Below are 21,861 nucleotides of genomic sequence, written 5' to 3' on the forward strand. Positions count from 1 at the left end.
GACTGGCTCCTAAAGGGTCCGTCTCTGGTACAGGTAGCACACGATCTGCAACTTTGCCTACACCAGTTGCACAAGCGCGGTCTCCTTGTAAATCTGGAGAAGTCAGTCCAGCGGCCGACACAGTCCATCCACTACCTAGGCTCCGTTCTGGACACCAGATTGGAGGAGGAGAGACTTTTTTCCATGAGGCAGAAGTGTGGGATTCTATTAGAGTCTCAGCTTCCAACAGTCCGGCAGGTAGCCTCCCTGCTGGGTTCCATGGCGTCCTGCATTTTCCTCATGCTGAATGCCAGGCTGAGAATGCGGCCTCTTCAACAGGCTCTCGAAGACCAGTGGGACCAGGCGCCAGGGCATTGGGAAGATGGAATCACTCTTTCCCAAGCAGCGAGGGATGCCATCAAATGGTGGACTCGGACGAGGAATCTGCTGGTGGAAGTACCTTTTCACCAACCTCTACCAACCCAGTCTATAGTGACAGATGCCTCTCTGCAAGGCTGGGGAGCGCACATGCGTCCCCCTCAGATTCAGGGTCAGTGGTCTGCGCAGGAGCGGACGTACCATATCAACATGCTGGAACTCAGAGCGGTGTTTCTGGCTCTCAAAGCTTTTCTTCCAGCGATAGAGTCCAACTCAATCCTAGTTCAGACGGACAATACAACCTCCATGTTCTATCTGAACAAGCAAGGAGGCACGCGGTCACGCCCTCTCTCCCGGGAGGCGCAAACCATCTGGCATTGGCTTCTCTCGCGAAACCTTTCAGTGGTGGCGGTGCACCTCCCAGGCGAGTTAAACATCAAAGCAGACGCACTCCGCAAGCACTTCGAAGATCAGCCAGACTGGGTCCTAAACGACAAAGTGGTAGAAGAGCTTTTTTGTTGTTGGGGTCGTCCAGCCATAGACTTGTTTGCGGATGAAGAAAACGCAAAATGTCACGCTTTCGCATTCAGATTCCACCGGCCAGGGACGCAGGGGAATGCTCTCCTGACTGATTGGTCGGGGACATTTGCTTACGCGTTTCCTCCCCTAGCTCTGATTCCGAAGGTAGTTTCCAAACTGCTCAGGTCAGACATGGAGATGATCTTGATAGCTCCGGATTGGCCACGACAGTGGTGGTATCCGGACCTTCTGCATCTGTCTGTGTGTCCACACAGACAACTTCCTTGCAGACCGGACATGTTGAGCAAGATGAACAGGAGGATACTGCATCCCAACCTCCCATCACTGAACCTGACAGCATGGCACCTGAGGTCCTGCAATATGGACATCTGAACCTGCCTACCGAATGTATGCACATTTTAAAGGAGGCTAAGAGACCTTCCACGAGAGCGTCTTATGCGTCCAAATGGAAAAGGTTTTACATATGGTGTAGGGATCGTCACCTAGATCCTACTAAAGGGCAGGAGGAGGTAATCCTACCATACCTCCTTCCCTTGGCAACTTCTGGTTTGAAATATGCTTCCATTAGAGTGCATCTGTCAGCCATTGTAGCGTACAGGAAATCACCTAATCAGATTTCTTTCTTTCAGGTTCCGGTGGTTAAGGACTTCCTCCAGGGGTTGAAAAAGGTGTACCCCCTCTGCGAAATCCTTCTCCTCCTTGGGAATTGAACCTGGTTCTATCCAGGGTAATAGCACCTCCTTTCGAGCCCATCCACAAGGCCTCTTTGCAACATCTCTCTTGGAAAGTAGCCTTTTTAGTGGCGATTACATCAGCGCGCAGAGTAAGCGAGATACAAGCGCTCTGTGCGAAGGAACCATATACTGTTTTCCACCACAATAGAGTAGTCCTGAGAGCTCATCCATCCTTCTTGCCTAAGGTGGTTTCTGATTTTCATATAAATCAGTCCATTTCCCTCCCTTCGTTATTTCCAAATCCTACGACCCCGGCTGAGCGGTCGCTGCACTCCTTGGCTCTTAAGAGAGTGCTCAAGTTCTATTTGGAAAAAACCATGGGTATCAGGAAGACGGATCAGCTGTTTTTGAACTATGGTTCAATGAGAACGGGCTTTCCAGCAGCCAAGAGGTCCATCTCCAGATGGATTGCCTCCTGCATTAATTTGGCCTATCAGCTTGCAGGCAGGCCTTTATTGGTATCACCCAAAGCGCATTCTACCAGAGGGAAAGCGGCCACAGTAGCTTTCTTACATTACATTCCAATGTCAGAAATATGTAAAGCTGCAACCTGGAAATCAGTTCATACCTTTACTAGGCATTACTGTCTTGAATCTGATTCCAGGGCTGATACTCAAGTAGGGCAAGCCTCCTTGAGAAATCTGTTTGGGTAGCCTATAGCCTTCTCAGGCTTGTTGATGAGATTACTGTCTTGTCATTCCTTTGCCCGCAGTGATGAGGAGAGGCTCGCTAGTCTATTCTAAAGCTTATGACTATTGATGAGGATCCCCTGGAAGAGAAGGATTAGTTACTTACCTGTAATCCTAGTTCTCTTCCAGGGGTATCCTCATCAAAGTCATAAGCAACTCTCCCGCCTCCCCGAGCAAAGGATATTCTTTAATAAGGAGATATTGTTAACCTATTTGTTACTTGGTTTTTTCAGTCTCCAAAAAGAACAACTGACCTAACTGTCACCCCTGAGGCATGATGGGATACTGGGGGTCATGAGTGCCTTAAAGGCACGGTGTCAGTTTTTTGTTGCATGCAGCTACAGGTTAGCTTTTCAGTCTTTTTAGACTGTGTGTTTGCAATGCAGCCTGGGAGCTTTCTATGCTTTCAGTGAGTTATAAGAATTTATACTGCTTTCTAAGCATTAAAACAGTTTCTAAACAATCTTTGGTGTTGTTTCTCATGTTTCTAATGCAAATGTTCATGTATGGTGGAAATTCTTTACAGCATAATTCAGCTCTACTGTTTATTTGGCTGCAATTGCTTATATATATATATATATATATATATATATATATATATATATATATATATATGTGTGTGTGTGTATGTATATATATATATATATATATATATGAGTGTATATATGTGGGGCACATATAATATATTGTTTCCGGGGTCCCGCGCATGGGCGGGAATATTCGAATGCTTATGACTTTGATGAGGATACCCCTGGAAGAGAACTAGGATTACAGGTAAGTAACTAATCCATCTTCTTTATCTGAAGTCATTGGTTCAAAGCTTACCAATCCAATTTCCACCATCTATATTGGAAGAAAAAGTGTCTCAGTCTAAATATACTCCTTGTGCCAAGTGGTATTGTATGTTCTGTATTTATCCGCCCACACTACTCTGTGTTTGTTCTAGAAACAGAGTAGTTTCTAATGCCTCTACATTGTGAACTAGTTCCCCATTTCTTTGGTGTGGCATTCCATTGAAAGCAGAGTTCCTATTGCAATCGTCATTTTTCTTATTCATATCTGTATGACTTTGCAGCGTTGGATCGGACCTAAATATGGATTTAGATTTCTCTGAGCATCCAAACAGTCATTAAGGTCCTATTATTTTAGTCGAAGGTAGTATTTAACCTGCGGAAAAGTGGTCTAAATGAACATAAAAGCAATTAGTGATCATCAAATCTGTACATTTACTAAACTAAATTATTTTAAACCATACTGTGATAAAATACAAATCAGAATTGATAAAGAATCATGAAATTTGAACTTAATAAGAGAGCCATTGATTAACGTAAGGTGAGCAAGCAGGATACATGCAATCAGTAAAAGCAGTTCTAGGGACACCCCTCTCGGGAGGCCCAGAGTGAGGCCCAGAGTGAGTCCCAACATGGGAACATTTAGGAACATCTGCTGGCTGTTTGATTTTGTAATACTTCTCAAGAGTGTTGCACCTTGTTGGATGCAGACAAATACACTTGTAAGATGGTGTGCCTTTGCCTTAATGTTCCAGGGGTGTACCCTGACCAATGAAAGTTGAAAATATTGTGTAATGTCTCCATAGCTCGAACATATGTCTTTAGCTCCCAGTACCTAGTATCCCAATAGCTTAAATAGTTCATTGGTGCAAGGTGCATGCAGAAAAGGTAATGACCTTCGACGAAATTTGTGATCATGACAGATGATCAACTCCACATTATCCACATTTGGTAACAGTCCACCTCATAGTGATGTGTCACTGCCAAGTAAGGATAGTATTCTGGCATGTACGCAAGAAATAGACCTTCATTTAATCATTCCTTCAACTCTAGATAGAGGACCCGACTGGTCCTTTGTCTCAGTACATCTGCACATGCCCTCTTTCTCCCACAAAGTCCAGTTTGAATGAAACTGGACAGCAGATGCATTGCTGGCAGTCCTGCTCATTCTCTCAGCCTTCTTGATAGGTCTACAAGCTCTTGTGAATGACAAGGCTTGGTTCAGCTAAGCCCATAGAACAAAGCATACCACATTAAAAGAAAAATACAATTGGTCTGAACAGGGAGTTAGGAACATTACGTAAAGATACTTAGACTTAAAATTGTATTGATTAATGCTTTTTACAGAGTAATCAAAAAAGCTATGAAGTAAATGGAGTACTTTCAAAAGTAGAGTATGCTTGACAATATGTAGGACCTACGTATTCATGTGGACTAAGTTACAATAAGATGATTTTATGAATGGACTTTGGGAGAATTGTGTTGTACAAAAAATATTTTTTTAGAAAAAATGTATCCTCAAAGAGATTTATGTAATATTCCTAGCTTCGTACTTAAATCCATTTTAAGAGTGCGCCCGAAAGTTTGCTGACCTAGTAGGTTGAACAGCGCAGGGCCTATGCTTTTAGTTAATCTTAACATTTAAAATCAGTTTGATTGGACACGAATGGTCCCAGGAGTTTATACTTAACCTGGATGATAGTGGTAAGACCCTCTGAACATTTGTGAAAAATTGGGAAAAAAGTGCTGTGCAAAAGAGTCCCTGTTTTGCCCTAAAAATGGCATAAAAAAAGATTTTTTGTGCTAAAATCACCGTCTAGCTTTGAGGATAAATAAGAAAAAAACGTACATAAACGCAGTTTAGCCCTTTTTTAGGTCTCGCCCTGGAATTCGCATCCAAAGGATGCGTCCAGGGTCGGAGACTTATAGTGAGCTGACACGGGGGAATGACGGACAAAAATCTGTCACGCGCTTCTCCCCGGCTGGATTCAGCTGCTTGCACGCGCACCAACATTCACGCATGCGCACATCACAGGCACACGCATACACAGCACTCACGCATGCGCACATACACACGCGCTGCTTACTTTCACTTTGCAACCCCCCCCACCAGTCATCGGATTTTTTTACACACGCACGCATGCATGCATACACACACACAGACACGCACGCACAGGCACACACGCACACACAGGCACACAGACAGACACACACGCGCGCGCGCACATGTCCCCTCCCCCCCCTCACACCCCACTCACCGAGTTCTTTTAGTGTGTCCCTCTCTCCTTCCCTCTCTCCTTCGGCAGGCAGCGGCAGGCAGCGGGTCATCCTAGTAGCAGGCGGGGCTCTCCACGAGCACAGGAGCCCCGCTAGCTGACACGCAAATCTTCCGGCAATCTTCCGGCTGACGGGCACAGGAGCGCGGGGTAGGCTCCCGTCTGCTTCCTGTCTTTTTGCGGCCCCGCCCCCGTCCCAACACAGGTTGCCTGGCTTCCTGTTCGAGCCGGGCTGCGGCGGTGAGTTTTTGCATGTTCTACAACTTTAAATTGTATGTCTATATAGTCAATTAAAATGATAAATAAGTCCACAAAGCTAAGTAGTCACATATATAGGCTTCTAATGTATAAACGGTCTTGACTTGTTTATGCCAGGATGCGATGCCCACTCATAGGTCGCCACCCAGCTGGATGAGACAGCGTAACCGCCATTGGCTGAAGAAAACTGTAAAACGCAAGGCGATTGGTTACTATGGTTCAGCTGATGTTTTGGAAGTTAGACTTAAAGCTCGTACAGCCCTTCCTTCTGCAGAGCGCTACTACTGGCTGGTGTGGCGCTAAGTAAAAGAAACTGCAGTAAAACACCTCGCAGCGCCGCTGTTAGACATGTAAGCGGTGGTGTGATATCCAAATCTTATTTGTTTGCCACTAGATGATCGTGAGGAAATCTCCTTCTCTTATTCTGCCTCCCTTTTCCTCCGGCCACAACCGGTGTCACGTGGATGCAGACTGAAACCTAGTACCCGTAGCATCATAAGTGTATGCTTAAGGCTTGGGAACCGGAAGGCAGATTGGGGTGGACTCCGGGGCCGGCCACCTCGGGGAGAGGATGGAGCCGCTGCAGAGGAATGGCTACCAGGGGCACGGCCGGTACGTGCTGGCAGTGGACGTGGGCAGCACCGTCCTCAAATGTCACGTCTACGACAAGGCGGCGGCATTCAGGGGAGCCGGCAGCAAGAAGGTGACTGTGGGGAAAGAAAGGGGGTTGTGGGAGAGAAGGAGGGGTGTGTCGGCTGGGAGTGCATGAAAAGACCCGGGCTGTAATAAACAGACAGTGGGACAATGCAGGCTTGCAAGAAGAGGCAGAGAAGGGAATGCAAGAGCGGAGGTTATGCAGAGCTGTCAAGTTTCCTAAGTCTATGCTTCAGTGGGTCACCCGGCCCAAGTTTTTCCTTTGCTTTTTGGGACTTAGAATAGTTCTTTTTATGGAGGGGTAAACCGGACTGCAAGTAGTGGGTCACCCGGCCCAAGTTTTTCCTTTGCTTTTTGGGACTTAAAATAGTTCTTTTTATGGAGGGGTAAACCGGACTGCAAGTCCCAGCATGCAAAGGAAATCCTTGAATTGATGACTTACTCACGACCATGGGGAACTCAAGAACTCTGTCTGTGATACATTTCAACTCACCCTCATTTTGGGGGGTGTCCCACACACCTTAGACTCATCTTCACCTTCCAAACGAGCAATGCCTTCCTTGGACTTCAACAGGGTCACAGAGGAACCTCCTCGCCTTCCAAAAATGCTTCAATTGAGTTCAATAGGCTCCCCCTCAAAGGACCCCCAATTTACACACACTTAGGATACGCAAAAGCTTAGGGGTGCGGTGCTCTGCCTAAGAATGGTCTGAGACAGAAGCATGTGGGAACGGGCTGCATAAGAGAATGCTTTGTAATGCATTAAAGAGACGAGTGCAGTGCAGAATATCCACTGTAGCACTTGCTCAGTGTGCCATGCAGTGTCCTCGAGAGAGAGAAAACTAAATAAATACAAATATATATTATATATATATATATATATATATATATATATATATATATATATATATATATATATATATAATCAAGTAGTCAGTGCTATGTAGGTTCTGCAGCTGTTGGAACATTGAGGCATAACGCATACTCCGTGCACTATGATTACTGATAACTGAAGTGTAAAAGTGCACTGGTCCTTTATCACGTAGCAGTGTGAAGTGCAATTGCTGAACTTGGCACACAGCTCAAAAGGTGGTAGATACATAATTAGGTTATGGAGACGTGGCATGCCTATGGTATTTTTTAAACGAGCAATCTTTCTCTATGCATTTTCTGGTTATGTGTCATGAATTATGTGGCAAGTGATACATTATGTGGCAAGTGATACATTATGTGGCAAGCGATGAATTATGTGGCAAGTGATACATTATGTGGCAAGCGATGAATTATGTGGCAAGTGATAAATTATTTTGCTAGTGATAAATTATGTGGCAAGTGATAAATTATGTGTCATGAATTATGTGGCAAGTGATACATTATGTGGCAAGCGATGAATTATGTGGCAAGTGATACATTATGTGGCAAGCGATGAATTATGTGGCAAGTGATACATTATGTGGCAAGTGATAAATTATGTGTCATGAATTATGTGGCAAGTAATAAATTATGTGGCAAGCGATGAATTATGTGGCAAGTGATACATTATTTGGCAAGTGATGAATTATGTGGAGGAGAGGGGCTATAATCATGCAGAAGACGCCATTTTGCTGCTGCATAAGTCATAGGTGGGCTGCATCATTATATGTCAATATGCAACATATTTTATATGTCCCTTTTTATAAAAACAAAATATAACTACTGCAAAAAAAAATTATTTTATGCAAACAAATGTAAATACTGCATAAATAATTTTAACAACAAATACTTTATATGTAGCTTTTTATGTACATAAGAAAACTATAGCATAAAGCAAAAAACATTGCCATTTACAATAATAATAGCTCAAACTTAAATAATGCGAGACCTATTGCATTGCAAATGCTTGTTCTATTTTTGGAATGAATCATTATGTAGATCCCTGAATGCTTACCTAAACAAGCTAACTGTTGAAATAAATTAACTTCTTGTCATAATGGAAAAAATTACAAAAGCAACATATCACTATGTCCGCTAGACCCTTCAAGTTGCGGGGATATGTATGGTTTGTAGGTTCTTCAAGGTACCCGGAGCCAACAACTGAGCTGCTCCATACAATGTGTTTTTTATTGTGCACAGAGTATAGAGCAATCTCATAGAGACTTCTTTGCTGGAGCGCCTTCAGGGCCTGCGGACTTGGAAGGGCCTCTACTGGTCTTCCACTGGAAGGCTTGCCCCTGGCACTAGTTGGGCCCCTTGGATCCGTGGGTGGATTTGGAACGACGACAGTCACCCTATCTCGACCTTCGCCGGCTACAGTGCTGACATCCCCCGGGTGACGATGCCCCACAACAGCGACATTCCCATAGTGACCCCTAACTCTGACACGGAGCTGAATAAGCATCATCAGACGTCGACCGGGTCAGATTCCCCATGTCGCAGCCTTGTCCTCCTTCCTATTATAGGCCGGGGCTGGGAGACTAATAGGAAGTGTCTGAAGACCTTTATGGATACCAGTTAGAGAAGCCCAAGGACATCTGGAATGAGGATCTGGCAGATGCCAGTGGTCTGGACACCTCCCCAGTCATTGGTATGGCCTCACCCCCTGCAGTGGCTATACAGGAGGAAGCCTCTTTTGCAGTGGTGTTGCGGAGGGCAGCTGATGTCCTAGACCATAAGCTGCCCTCGTTGGCAGTCAGGACTAACGTCTTGATTGAGATGCTTCATCCAGGAGTTGCCCCTGCTGAACAGTTACTCCCATTCAATGAAGTCCTCACTGATGTCCTACTCGGGCCTGGTCAAAGTCTTACACAGGAGCTCCTGTTCAAACGACAATTGCCAGCCTCCATCGCCCCACGGCAAGGGACCCCAGTTCCTTGGTGCATTCCCTACCACCCCACCTGAATGGGAATCAAAAAAGCTGGATATCTTCGGGAAGAGTGTGTTCTCTTCTGATAGCCTGCCAACGCTGTGTGTGAACACCACATGCCTTTTGGGCTGATAACTCCCATACCATCCGGGACTCTGTTGTTCAAGTGCTGCGCATGATCTCAGAGGCCAGAGCCATACTCTCTCAAGCAGTTGCTGATGGGAGGGACGCAGCCAGATTCACCATACAATGTGGGCAGAATACTACTGACCCGCTGGACAGAGCGATTTCATCTTTGGTGGCCTTTAGGCACAGCGTCTGGCTAGGAACTACCAGCTTTTCAGGGGGTGTCCAGGCCCTGCTTATGGCTCTTGATGAGTTGTTCAGACTCTATGCTCATGCACTGTAAGGATAGCAGAGCTACGGCCAGGTCCTTGGGCCTTTTCATAGCACCCACGCCAACCCCATTCTGCCTTCCGCCCCATTCGTGACCACAAGAGGGACTTCTCACTGCATCTTTACACACCCAGCCAGGACTCCTCTCAGTCTTTCTGTGGCTAAGGACACGGTTCCCTCAGACATGTGAGACAGGTAGCTAAAGTTCAAGCCAGTCCAACCCCCACCCCCACCCCAGCAGATGCATCATCCAAAACCCTTTAGTGCTTCCGACATCCTGCCCCCCACTGAGGTCAATAACATCCGACTGTTGGATTTTGTTGCTCGTCCAAAGGGGCTTCTCTCTCCTCTTTGTGACCACTCCCCCAACTCATGCCACCAACTTACAACAAGCAGACAGAGGACCACCTCTCCTTGCTTCTTCAGGAGGCATTAGCTCTGTTAGCCAAGGGAGCTATAGAGAAAGTGCCAGCATCAGTAGGTCGGGGTTTCTATTCCAGTGACTTTCTGCCCAAAAGTATGGGGGACCTCGTCCTGTTTTAGACCTGCACCTTCTCAATCGCTTCCTGAAAAAAGGGAAATTTAAAATGCTCACGCTCTCTCAAGTCTTGTCTGCCCTTGACCCAGGAGACTGGATGGTATCACTGGACTTGCAGGGCGCTTATTTTCACATCCCCGTCCAGCCTGCCCACAGGCGTTACTTGTGGTTCATGGTAGAGCACTTTCAGTTTGCCGTGCTCCTGTTCAACCAGTCTGTCCCTACATTGATTGGCTGTTGAAGGCAGGCTCGCCTGAGGCAGTCATCCCCCACCTCCAGACTATGGCAAACTTTCTTCACTCGCTGGGGTTCACTATCAATGCAATGAAGTCACACCTGACTCTCTCAGATGCTCCTTTTCATCGGAGAGGTTCTTTACACAGTGCAGTTTCAAGCCTACCCTCCTGAGCGGCGAACTCAGAATATTCAGGCTATGATGCAGATGTTTCAGCCTCTAGCCTGGATTTCAGAAAGACCAACTCTGAGACTGTTGGGCCTCATGACCTCCTGCATCCTTGTGGTGACACATGCCCGTTGGCATAGGAGGGCTCTGCAGTGGGACCTGAAGTTTCAGTGGGTAGGGCATCGGGGAATCTCGCCATCATGGTCCAGATCTCGGAGGGAACCATACAAGACCTGCAGTGATGGCTAATGAACTACTGTGGGTCAGTGGCAGACCCCTCTCACTTCCTCACCAAGAGCTGACTGTGGTGACAGATGCATCAGTTCTTGGCTGGGGCAGCCTTCTGGGAGATGTAGAGCTCAGAGGGCTCCGGACTCCACATCAACCTGTTGGAGCTCCGAGCAATCTGACTGGCATTGAAGGCCTTTCTTCCTTCAGTCAAGAGAAGGATGGTTCAACTGTTCACGGAGAACACCACCGCCATTTGGTATTGCCACAAGCAGGGCAGAGTGTGGTCTTGGACCCTTTGTCCAAGACCTGGCTGGAGCATCAGTGTATATCCCTGGTGGTTCAACAGCTAGCTGGCTCTCTGGACGCCATTTTTCAACTGTGGAGGGTCATCATAATCTACTTAAGGCTTTGACTCTTGTAAGTCATGTCCCCTTCCACACTTCACAGTGGTAACAAATGCTTTCACATAGGGTGATATAAGATTCATATAGCACAGTCCCCATGTGCTCTGGTGGGTACGTTTAGGGTGCATGCTTAAAACACTACTTTACGTTTCATATTTTCTGAAGTTCTGTTTGAGCATTAAGATATTATTTTGCCAGTTGAAGTGTGGCTAGTTGGCAGCGATGATAGGGGCCCTAAACCTCTGTAGAAGCCTGGACTCTTCACGCTTAAAGTGCTTGCTCTCTTCACTACAGACATACACGTGTATTCAATAAATTGATTGTCTTGGTTCTTTACAAATGAAACCTTTTGGAAATGTGTTTTCTGCAAGAGAAACATGTTTGCTTATGCAAAGAAACATGGATGCCCACTCTGAACAAGTGTACAGACACTGTAGATAATTTTGTGTTCTCATGCCTTTTGTGTAGATGTGAAACAGTAAAATATTGAGAGCTTTTATAAGTATTGCTTAAGATCTGGTGTTCAGTTGTTTTAGGGAACCAAAAAACTGTACACTTGTACCATTTCTAGGTTCATTCTAATATTGTGTTTTGTGTTTCCATTGTAGTGCGAAGCAGTTGGTCCGAGGAGAGCCCAACGTTTCCTACATCTGTTCTCGGTACTACAGGGCGCCAGAGTTGATCTTTGGAGCTACTGACTATACCTCTAGTATAGGTAAGCTCTTGTAAAATCTGTCACTTCAGTTTGTGAATTCTATTTAACCCCTTGGCTGCTAAGACCTTACCCTAAAGAATGCTGAGCACTTTTTTGGCTATTTGGAATAGTTGGAGCTTCGGCCTAGATGGCATTTGTTCCACAAAAGGTATCCACACCAAATTTGCGTCTTTTTTTTCTTATACATCTTGTGGATTCCGAAGGTAACCAGGGTTTCAGAATTTCCTTTGAGGGGACTGATAAATAGCCAAGATATAGGTAGATTTCTGGCTTTTTAAGAAAAATAAGAAAAAAGGGATCTGCAGAATAGTGTCATCTCCATAAAGTGGCATCAATAAAAGGTTTGCTGTGCTAAAGTACCCTATTCCCAGCTTACAGGAACATGCACAGCGGAATCAAAAAACAATATCTAATAGAGACTTTTAGCTGCAGATTCTTTTTCTCCGAATTATCCTCAGGCGTGAGACTAGATCCAGAGACTTTTCAAGCAGTTACCCTTGTGCACTGGTAGGTGACATTGTTAGGATCCACGTGCCATTGTTGGCGTGCTGAAAGTGACGCTGATCTGGAGAGAGCTAGCCTCCGTCATTTTTTTACAGTTTTTTTTCTTTCTTTTTGTTGAAGCTTTTTTCAGATTTGTCCTGGTGTGGCAGGAATGTCAACAAGGATGGCTGTATTCAAGCCCTACGGCGCCTGTCACCGAGAAATATCCTGCGTCTCTTCTGTCTCTGGTGCTTTGAGCGGGACCAGTGCGCCAAGACCTGCATCGATTTCCCTCAAACTCCTTGCTGCTCGACATGTGAAGGTCTCCATCTTAGTTGAGAGGAAGGTCCCGGGTTCGGTCGGAAAGTCAGTCGTCCCGGTTCAGTTAATCCCTCAGGAAAAAGAACACGAGTTAGTAGAAGAGGTATTCGACTTCGAACCCCATGGTTTTGGAAGGGCGACTAGTGGTCTTCTGTCTGAGTACCTCAGTGCCAGTCCGTTCCCTGGGATCCATAAATAGATCCACACCGGCGCCAGTCATTCTACCTCGACCTTCCCCAGTGCTGGCCCCGCTGTTGATGCTCAGTGCACCACCAGAGCCATACCCATTATCGTCTTTGACTCCAAGACTGAGCCGATTTGGCGCCATCCGACCCAGAGCCGAAGCCCTATTCCTCTGGGCTAAGACTTGAGGTAGATTAGGAGGGCAATGGATCCTTATGAATACCAGCCCCTAGAACTCAATGAGGACACTTGGTGTGAGTATTTGGCAAATGCCAGTAGACTAGACACCTCCCCAGGTATTGTCTTGGTCTCTCCTACCATGGCCATGAAGGAGGGAGCCTCATTTGCTTTGGTGGCAAGAATGGAGGCTGAAGTTCAGGACCATAACCTGCCCTCAATAGCAGTCAAGGCTAACATCTTGATGGAAGTACTTCAGCTGGGAGTTACTCCTTCTAAACCGCTTCTCCAATTTAATTAAGCCCTCACGGATGTCCTGCTTGGGGCCTGCTCCAAGCCCTACACCGGGGCTCCTGTGAACAGGACAATTGTCTGCTGTCATCCCCCAACTTCCTCACCCAGCACCCTATCCCAGGGTGGTTGAAGCCTCCAATTTCTTCTGCCTGCTGGTACTGCGGTCTGTGAACACTGCATGCCTTTTGGACCGTTACCCCATTCACTCTGGGATTCAGTTGCACAGGTGCTGCCTGTTTTCTTGGAGGAGGCCTTGCCATTTTCTCCCAAACTATGGTTTATGGAAGACGCACCTAATTTCACAATTCATGGGCTGGGCACGACAGACTCGCTAGACAGCGCACTTTCTTAGTCAGTGGCCTTACAGTGCCACGCCTGGCTGAGTACTAATGGCTTTTCAGGGGATGTCCAGGCTTTGCTTATGGAAATGCCCAGTTGCTGGTACCCATCTCCTTGGAGACGAGGCAGACTCCATGCTTGAGCGCTTCAAGGATAGCAGAGCTACAGCCTGGTCCTTGGGACTTTCCCTGGCCCTTTGCCAACCTCTGTCAGCTTCCGCTCCTTTCATGGCCACAGAAGGTGCTTTCATCTGTGTCTCTACCTGCCCAGCCGCCACAGCAAGCAAGCTTCCCAGCCCCTGTTTGGCCAGGGAAGTGGTACCGCCAAACCCTGTGGGTCAGGCAGTCCGAGGCCGAGCCAGTCCACCACTCCCCCAGCAGCTGCAGTCTCCAGGCCTCTTTAGTTTGCACTTAGATCATCATGGGGACTGAGTGGGAGTGGGATATGGCATCCCCTGCTCCAGGTGAGGTTGATAACATCCGACCATTGTGCTCTACAGATTGTCCGAAGGGGCTACTGGCGCCCCTTTGTGACCACCTCTATGCCAATGCCACTAACTTACGACATGCTGACAGAAGACTATATTTCCTTACTCCGCCAGGAAGTGGCATTGCTCTTGGCTAAAGGAGCCATGTAGACTGTGCTGGCAGCAGAAGTAGATCGTGGCTGCTATTCCCGCTACATTCTGGGGCCTAATCAGGACGGAGGTCTTCGGCGTACCCTATCCTAGACCTGCATCCGCTCAACTTCTTCCTGAAAAAGGAGAAATTCAAAATGCTCACTAGAGTCGTGTCTGCCCTGGAGTCAGGAGACTGGATAGTAGCATTGGACTTGCAGGGTGCTTATTTCCACATTCCCGTCCTGCCTACCCACAGATGTTACCTGTGGTTCATGGTATGTCATGAGCAGTTTCAGTTCACTTTTCTCTCCTATGGACTTACCAGCATCCCTCTGGTGTTCACCAAGGTGATGGTGGGGAATGCAGCCCATCTGCGGAGATCGGGGGGCCAGTTTTCCCATATCTTGACAACTGGCTGTTGATGGTGGGCTCACCACAGGTGGTCATCTCCCATCTCCAGACCGCCTGCACTCTGAGGTTCACTATAAATGTGCTGAAGTCACACCTGACCCCTTCTCAGACGCTCCCTTTCATTGGAGCTGTTCTGGACACAGTGCAATTTCGGGCTTATACTCCCAAACGGTGAGTCCAGCATATTCGGTCTATGATACCAATGTTTCATTCACTATCCTGGGTTTTCGTGCGCCTGACTCTTGAGACTGCTAGGCCTCATGGCCTCCTGCATACTGTTTGTAACGCATGCCTGTGGGCATAATCGGGCTCTTCCTTAAGTTCCAGTGGCCGATCAGGGAAATCTCTCCAACATGGTCTAGATATTAAAGGGCACTGTGCTGCTTAATGAACCACGATTGGCTCGGTGGCAGACTCCTCTGCTTTCCACAACCAGATCTGATCGTAGTGACAGATGGGTCCCTTCTGGGATGGGCTGGTCATCTGGAAGAGGTGGAGATCAGAGGCCGCCTCTTCTGCGGAATCTAGACTCCACATTAACCTATTGGAGCTCTGAGTGATCCGGCTGGCATTCAATCAATCAATCAAGAAATTTGTATAGAGCGCGCTACTCACCCGGAGGGTCTCAAGGCGCTTGGGGGAGAGGGGGTCCGCTACTGCTCGAACAGCCAGGTCTTGAGTTGCTTCCTGAAGGAGAGGTGGTCTTGGGTCAGACGGAGGTGGATGAGGAGGGAGTTCCAAGTCTGGCTGCCAGGTAGGAGAAGGATCTTCCTCCCGTGGTGGCTCTTCGGATGCGTGGAACGGCGGCGAGGGCGTGGCTGGTCGATCGTAGCTGGCGGGTGGGAGTGTAGAAGGTCCGCCGGTTGTTGAGGTATCTGGGTCCCAGGTCGTGGAGGGCCTTGTGTGCGTGGGTGAGGAGTCGGAACGTGATTCTCTTGCTGACGGGGAGCCAGTGCAGGTCTCTCGGGTGTCCGGAGATGTGGCTGTGTCGGTGGATGTCCAGGATGAGTCGAGCGGAGGCGTTCTGGATGCGTTGGAGTCTTTTCTGTAGTTTGGATGTGGTTCCGGCGTAGAGGGTGTTTCCGTAGTCCAGTCGGCTGGTGACGAGTGCCTGGCTGTCCGTCTTCCTGGTTTCGGTGGGAATCCATTGGAAGATCTTTCGGAGCATGCGTAGGATGTTGAAACATGACGATGAGACGGCGTTGACTTGTCTGGTCATTGAGAGGGAGGTGTCCAGGATGAAGCCCAGTTTGCGTGCGTGGTCCGTTGATATGGGTGCGCTGCCCAGGGCAGGGGGCCACCAGGAGTCGTCTCAGGCAGAGGGTGATGATCCCAGGATGAGGACTTCCGTCTTGTCTGAATTCAGTTTCACGCGGCTGTTCATCATCCACTCGGCTACGTCTTTCATCCCTTCGTGTAGGTTGGCTCTGGCGTTTGCGGGGTCGTTGGTGAGGGAGAGGATCAGCTGGGTGTCGTCGGCGTAGGAGATGATGTTGAGGTTGTGTTGGCGTGCGATGGCCGCGAGGGGGCTCATGTAGATGTTGAAGAGGGTGGGGCTGAGAGATGATCCTTGTGGTACGCCGCAGATGACTTCGGTGGCCTCAGATCTGAACGGGGGGAGGCGGACTCTCTGGATTCTTCCGGCGAGGAAGGAGATGATCCACTCGAGTGCCTTCTCTTGGATTCCGATGTTGTTGAGGCGCTGCACTAGGGTGCGGTGGCAGACAGTGTTGAATGCTGCGGAGAGGTCCAGGAGGATGAGGGCCGCTGTTTCCCCGTTGTCGAGCAGGGCTCGGATGTCGTCAGTGGCCTGCTCTCCGGGAAGGTGGCGGTGTTGAAGGAGCAGTTGATGATGTCCAGGAGTTGGGGTGCGATGACTGAGTCGGCCTTGTTGAAGACGTGGTGGGGGCATGGGTCGGTTGGTGATCCGGAGTGGATGGTGTTCATCGTGCGGATGGTGTCTTCGGTGCTGACCGGGGTCCAGGCGCGGAGGGTGGTGGTGGGGGGCGTTGGTTCGGTGGTAGGGTGCGTGGTCTGTGCTCCGAAGCTGTTGTGTATGTCTGCGATCTTGCTGTGGAAGAACGAGGCGAGTGAGTCGCAGAGGTCTTGCGAGGGAGTGATGTCGTTGTTCCCGGCGCTGGGGTTGACCAGCTGTTTGATGATGCTGAAGAGTTCCTTGCTGTTGTGGGCGCTGTTGTCTAGTCGTTCCTTGAATGCTGTCTTCTTGGTGGTGTGGATCAGCTGGTGGTGTTTGCGGGTGGCGAGCTTGAGGGCGGTCATGTAGTCTGTAGTCGGGTCTTTGCGCCAAGCTTTCTCGAGGGTACGGCAGTTCTTCTTGGAGTTCTTGAGTTCGTCGGTGATCTAAGAGGCTTTCTGGCTGCCGGGTCTGCTGGGAGGGGTCTTCAGTGGTGCGAGGTTGTTGGCGCAGTTGGCGATCCACTGTGTGGGGTTGTTGGCTGCTTGGCAGGGGTCTGTTGCGCTGGTGGGAGGGTTCTGGCTCAGGGATGTGGTGAGCTGGTCAGTGGTGATCTTGTTCCAGCTCCTGCGGGGAACCTGTTGTGGGTGGTGGTGGGTCGTGGTCCTTCTGAAGCATAAGTGGACGCAGCTGTGGTCTGTCCAGTGAAGTCCAGTGGAGTGGCTGAAGGAGATGTACTTGCTGGAGGAGAAGACAGGGTCAAGCATGTGTCCGGTGTAGTGGGTGGGGGTGTTCACCAGTTGCTTGAGTCCGAGGTTGTCCAGCAGGGTGGTGGTGTTGTTGTCATTGTTGTTCTCCAGGTGGAAGTTGAGGTCCCCTAGGAGGATGTAGTCGGCGGAGGGCAGGGCGTGCGGGCTGATGAAGTCTGCGATGTCTTCGCTGAATTGTGTGCGAGGTCCCGGGGGACTGTAGATGAGGGTGCCTCTGAGAGTGGTCTTGGGGTCGGTGTGTATCTGGTAGTGCAGGTGTTCGGCGGTTGTGAGGGTGTCGTCGGAGTTGGTCGTGATGCGGATGGTGTTTTTGTGTACGATGGCGATGCCTCCTCCAGTCTGGTTGGCGCGGTCCCTCCGGGTGATCTTGTATCCGTCCGGGATGGCGATGTCGGGCGCTGAGGAGGCGTTCATCCAGGTTTCTGTGAGGAAGGCGACGTCTGGAGATGTGGTGTCGAGCAGGTTCCAGAGTTCCACGGCGTGTCTGTGGACGGAGCGGGTGTTGAGCAGGATGCACTTGAGGTGGTTGTTGATGGGGGTCGGCTTGGCGGGTGCAGTGCAGGTCCGGAGGCAGGTGAACTTGCAGGCTTGGCAGGTGAATGGTCCGTGGGTGCGTCTCGGGGTGGCTCGGTAGCAACCGGGGATCCCGCCGGTGTTGAGTGTGTTGAGGGTGGCGGCGTCTTAAGTCCGGCGGGTGGGCTGGCATCTGCGGGGACCAGGGGTCCTGGCGCTGGGCGCAGTCCATGCGCGGACGGGCGCAGACGGGCTTGCCTTTGGCGCGCAATCGGCGCACCCGCTGCGCGTACGCGTGCACTCTGCCATAAATGGCGAAGTGGGAGGGAGGAGCAGCTGGGAGGCGGGAGCGGGGCGGCGAATGGGAAGGGATACAGAAAAGAAAGGGGCGGGCCGCAGGGGAGCAGCGGCGGGGAGAGGGCGGGAAACGCAGCAGGGGCTGGGCACAACAAGTGCGTCAGAAACACACAGGTTCGAGGCATGTGGGCTGCTGAATTCATATCTAGAGCATAGATCGCCGCCTAGTGTTGGGTCCGGATGATTGCACATTGTTGTCCTGGAAGAGTCTTCGAAGTATCACAAGATAGGTGGCTCCTCCCCTGGACTACAGTGCGCATGGGCATCGACTCCATCCTCCGATTGTTTTTTTCCGCCATTGGGTTCGGATGTAATTTCGTTACCTCCAGTCGGAATCGACATAAACTTTTTTCGAGGCCAAAAGGCCTGTTTCGAACCGTCGGTATTGTTTGCGTTCGGTCCCCGGTTCACTTCCTACTCAGTTCGAGTCGGATATCCAGGGAGTCGAGTGACTCTTTGGTGATCGAGGCCCAGTTGACGCAGCAAGACCCTCGATAACACAACATGGAACGGAGCCCGTTCAAGAAGTGTCCCGTGTGTGGATCGAAGTACCCACACATCGACGTCCACCCGGTGTGCAACAAGTGCCTGTCGTCGTACCATAATGAAGCCAGCTGTATGGCTTGTTCGAAGTTTCGTTCGACGAAGACTCTTCGGCGCGTGGCGTGCATGGCGGCCCTGCAGTCGGCCCCGGCACCGGTGGACATCTTCGACGACGAAGAGGCAGACGAACAAGAGATTCGAATGCAGATTTCACCTCCAACGGTGGACATCGAATGCGAATACGACGCGGATGTCGAAGGCCTCGATGTTGCAGGAGTCGTCGACGTGGTAGGAGACGACGATGAGGCCTATGGGGCCATGCAAGATAGCTCAGAGGAAGAGCTATGCCCCGTTCGAACATTAACTAAGGCTCAGGTCGAGGGATCGCCACTTGGCCTTACCCAAGACCTTATACGAGCATCCACGGCCCCGCCTTCTGGCCCGGCTACGGACACTTTGGCGGAGCCGCCATTGTCGAAAACGAAACCGAAACTGAAACCCTCGGTGTCGACAACAACTAAAATGGCAGAAGCACCTTCGAAACCGAAGACGTCTGCTCCCCCATCGACGCAGTCATCTTCCGAGGTGTCGAAGCGGTCAACGCCGAAGAAAGCTGTCGACCCGGTCAAGGTGCCAAAAGTGGTCAAGGTCGTCGAGCCGAAGCCAAAGAAGGCCACCGACTCGGAGCCGAGAAGGACCGTCGAGCCGAAGCCCAAGAAGGCCAGCGAGCCGACATCAGGCAAGGGCGTCGAGCCGAAGACCGGAACCCCGACGCCAGTGGTCAAGGCCGCCGATCCGAAGCCGTCGCCGTCTGCGGCCAAGGACAAGGGTCATGGTGCCCCTAAGGAGGATGCTCCAACGCCTCGCTCCGAGAAGCAGAAGTCATCGATGCTCGGGTCTTCCCCTGGGGGTGGACAGAGGTCGGCTGTCAGGTCAACAAAACCGTCCGCTTCCTCTACGAAGCAGGTCTCGGACTCCCTGAAGCGAATTAGGGACAAGGCTTCAACGTCGGATCCAAAGACACCTTCCGCCCCGAAGCCCGTTGTATCGACGCCGAAGACTTCGACGCTGATCTTCTTCACGCTGCCGCCAAAGGTGGCGCCGAAGGCCTTCGCACCCCGCTCGGTGCCCAAGGACTCTGTGGTATCGAAGCCGACTCACCCGGCTGGGAGTTTGCTGCCTCAACAACACTTGCTAGAGGAGCAGACAGAGCATTTCATCGATGCCGACACCGGGAAGCTTACGCTTTACAAGAGGAAAGTCACGGCAACGCAACCTTTGGAGTCGTATACCATTCCTCTAAAGCGCAAAAGGCCTGCTACAGATTCAATGGTCTTGGTCGAACCAATTGTTCCACAGTCTCAAAGAATTGCGACACCCTCACCCACTTATTCTGATGGAGAGGATGCAGGAGCACAGGACGAGGAATATAATTTCCCAGCCAACACAGAGCCTGATGAGCAACAGGACTCCTGGATAGGGGCAGGTGACCAAGGGGATCAGCACACCGTCCAGGACCCTCAGGTGTACAATGTTAAAACCTCTCCCACAGAGGATTCTGCTGCATTTAATGCCTTAATTGAAAGGGCAGCCAAGAACCACGACGTGGAACTACATGCTGACCCTGTGGATGTGGACTTCCTCTTTGACACTTTCTCCACTGCTGAAAAGACTGTCAAGACTCTTCCTATGCTAAAGGGAGTCCTGAAACATGCTGCGGACATCTTTAAGGAACCCACACGGTCAAGGGTAGTCAACCCTAGAATCGAGAAGAAATACAGAGCGGCACCTGGCGATCCTACCTATATCAAGGGCCAGCTGCCGTTGGACTCTTTGGTAGTTTCTAATGCCCGCAAGAGGGCGAATTCGCAAACCACCGGTGAAGCTCCTCCCCCAGACAAAGAATCGAAAGTGCTGGAGGCATCAGGAAAGAGAGTAGCAGCTCAAGCTGCGAATATCTGGCGTATATCAAACACGCAGGTGCTCTTGGCACGTTACAACAGGGCACACTAGAGACCCTATTGCAACATCTACCAGACCAATATAAGGAGGCAGGGGAGATGCTTATCCAGGAAGGGAAGCTCATCACCAACGCTTCCATTAAGTGCGCACTAGACGTGGCGGACACTGCCGCCAGAGCAATTAATACCAGTGTAATGCTCAGACGGCAAGCATGGCTCAGGATCTCAGGTTTTAAACCAGAAATCCAAACTACCATCCTTAACCAGCCAGTAAACCCTGACAGGTTATTTGGTCCAGAGGTGGATACCACCCTGGAAAAAATAAAGGAGGATACTGAGACTGCCAAGTCCATGGGAGCTCTCCAGTCCCAACAGTTTCAAGGGAACACTTTTCGTCGCTCAGGCAATCGAGGTGTTAACAGAGGCCAGATGTCACAGCAGACACAGTTCAATAAAGGTGGGGCGCAATCCTCGTACACCAAGCAGAGTAGAGGAGGATACCGGGGCAACAGCACCAAGGGCAGAGGCAGGGGCAACAACAACTCCCGTTCCTCTGCCACCAGCAAACAGTGACTCCCTGTCACTGCCCCCCCCGACCATCGAACACCTGTCGGGGGGAGGCTCCAGCAGTTCCTGCCAGTCTGGAAATCCATCACCACAGACCGGTGGGTCAGGAAACTTATCCAGTTCGGCTATTGTTTGGAGCTAACATCCACTCCACCCAACATACCACCAAAGCACCGTCCTATGTTAGCAGAGCATTTGCACTTATTGCAGCAGAAGGTTCTTGTCATGCTGCAAAAAGGCGCAATAGAGCTCGTGCCAGTGGAGGAAGAAGGCACAGGGGTGTATTCCCTGTACTTCTTGATCCCAAAAAAGGACGGGTCCCTCAGACCTATTCTGGACCTAAGGCCCCTAAACAAGTACATTCTCTCAGAACACTTCCACATGCTAACACTGCAGCAGGTTCTTCCATTGCTCACTCAGGGAGACTTCCTCGCAACCTTGGATCTCAAGGATGCCTACTTTCACATCCCACTCCATCCATCCCACAGGAAATACCTCAGGTTCACCATTCAGAATCGGCATTACCAATTCAAGGTCCTTCCTTTCGGGGTGACCACAGCCCCCAGAGTGTTCACGAAAT

At 49.9% G+C, this 21,861-nt stretch overlaps 1 protein-coding gene across 2 annotated transcripts in view; it reads left to right on the forward strand.

Moving 5' to 3' along the window:
* GSK3B (glycogen synthase kinase 3 beta) overlaps positions 1 to 21,861 on the forward strand; it is a 601,292-nt gene that overhangs the window by 423,151 nt on the left and 156,280 nt on the right. For both annotated transcript variants that reach the window (XM_078656649.1, XM_078656648.1), the window contains exon 6: positions 11,722 to 11,828. In XM_078656649.1, coding sequence (XP_078512775.1) covers positions 11,722 to 11,828 — 107 coding nt within the window. The remainder of the gene's footprint in view (positions 1 to 11,721; positions 11,829 to 21,861) is intronic.

This window comes from Lissotriton helveticus, chromosome 8, assembly GCF_964261635.1.
Source record: "Lissotriton helveticus chromosome 8, aLisHel1.1, whole genome shotgun sequence".
Lineage (NCBI taxonomy): Eukaryota > Metazoa > Chordata > Amphibia > Caudata > Salamandridae > Lissotriton > Lissotriton helveticus.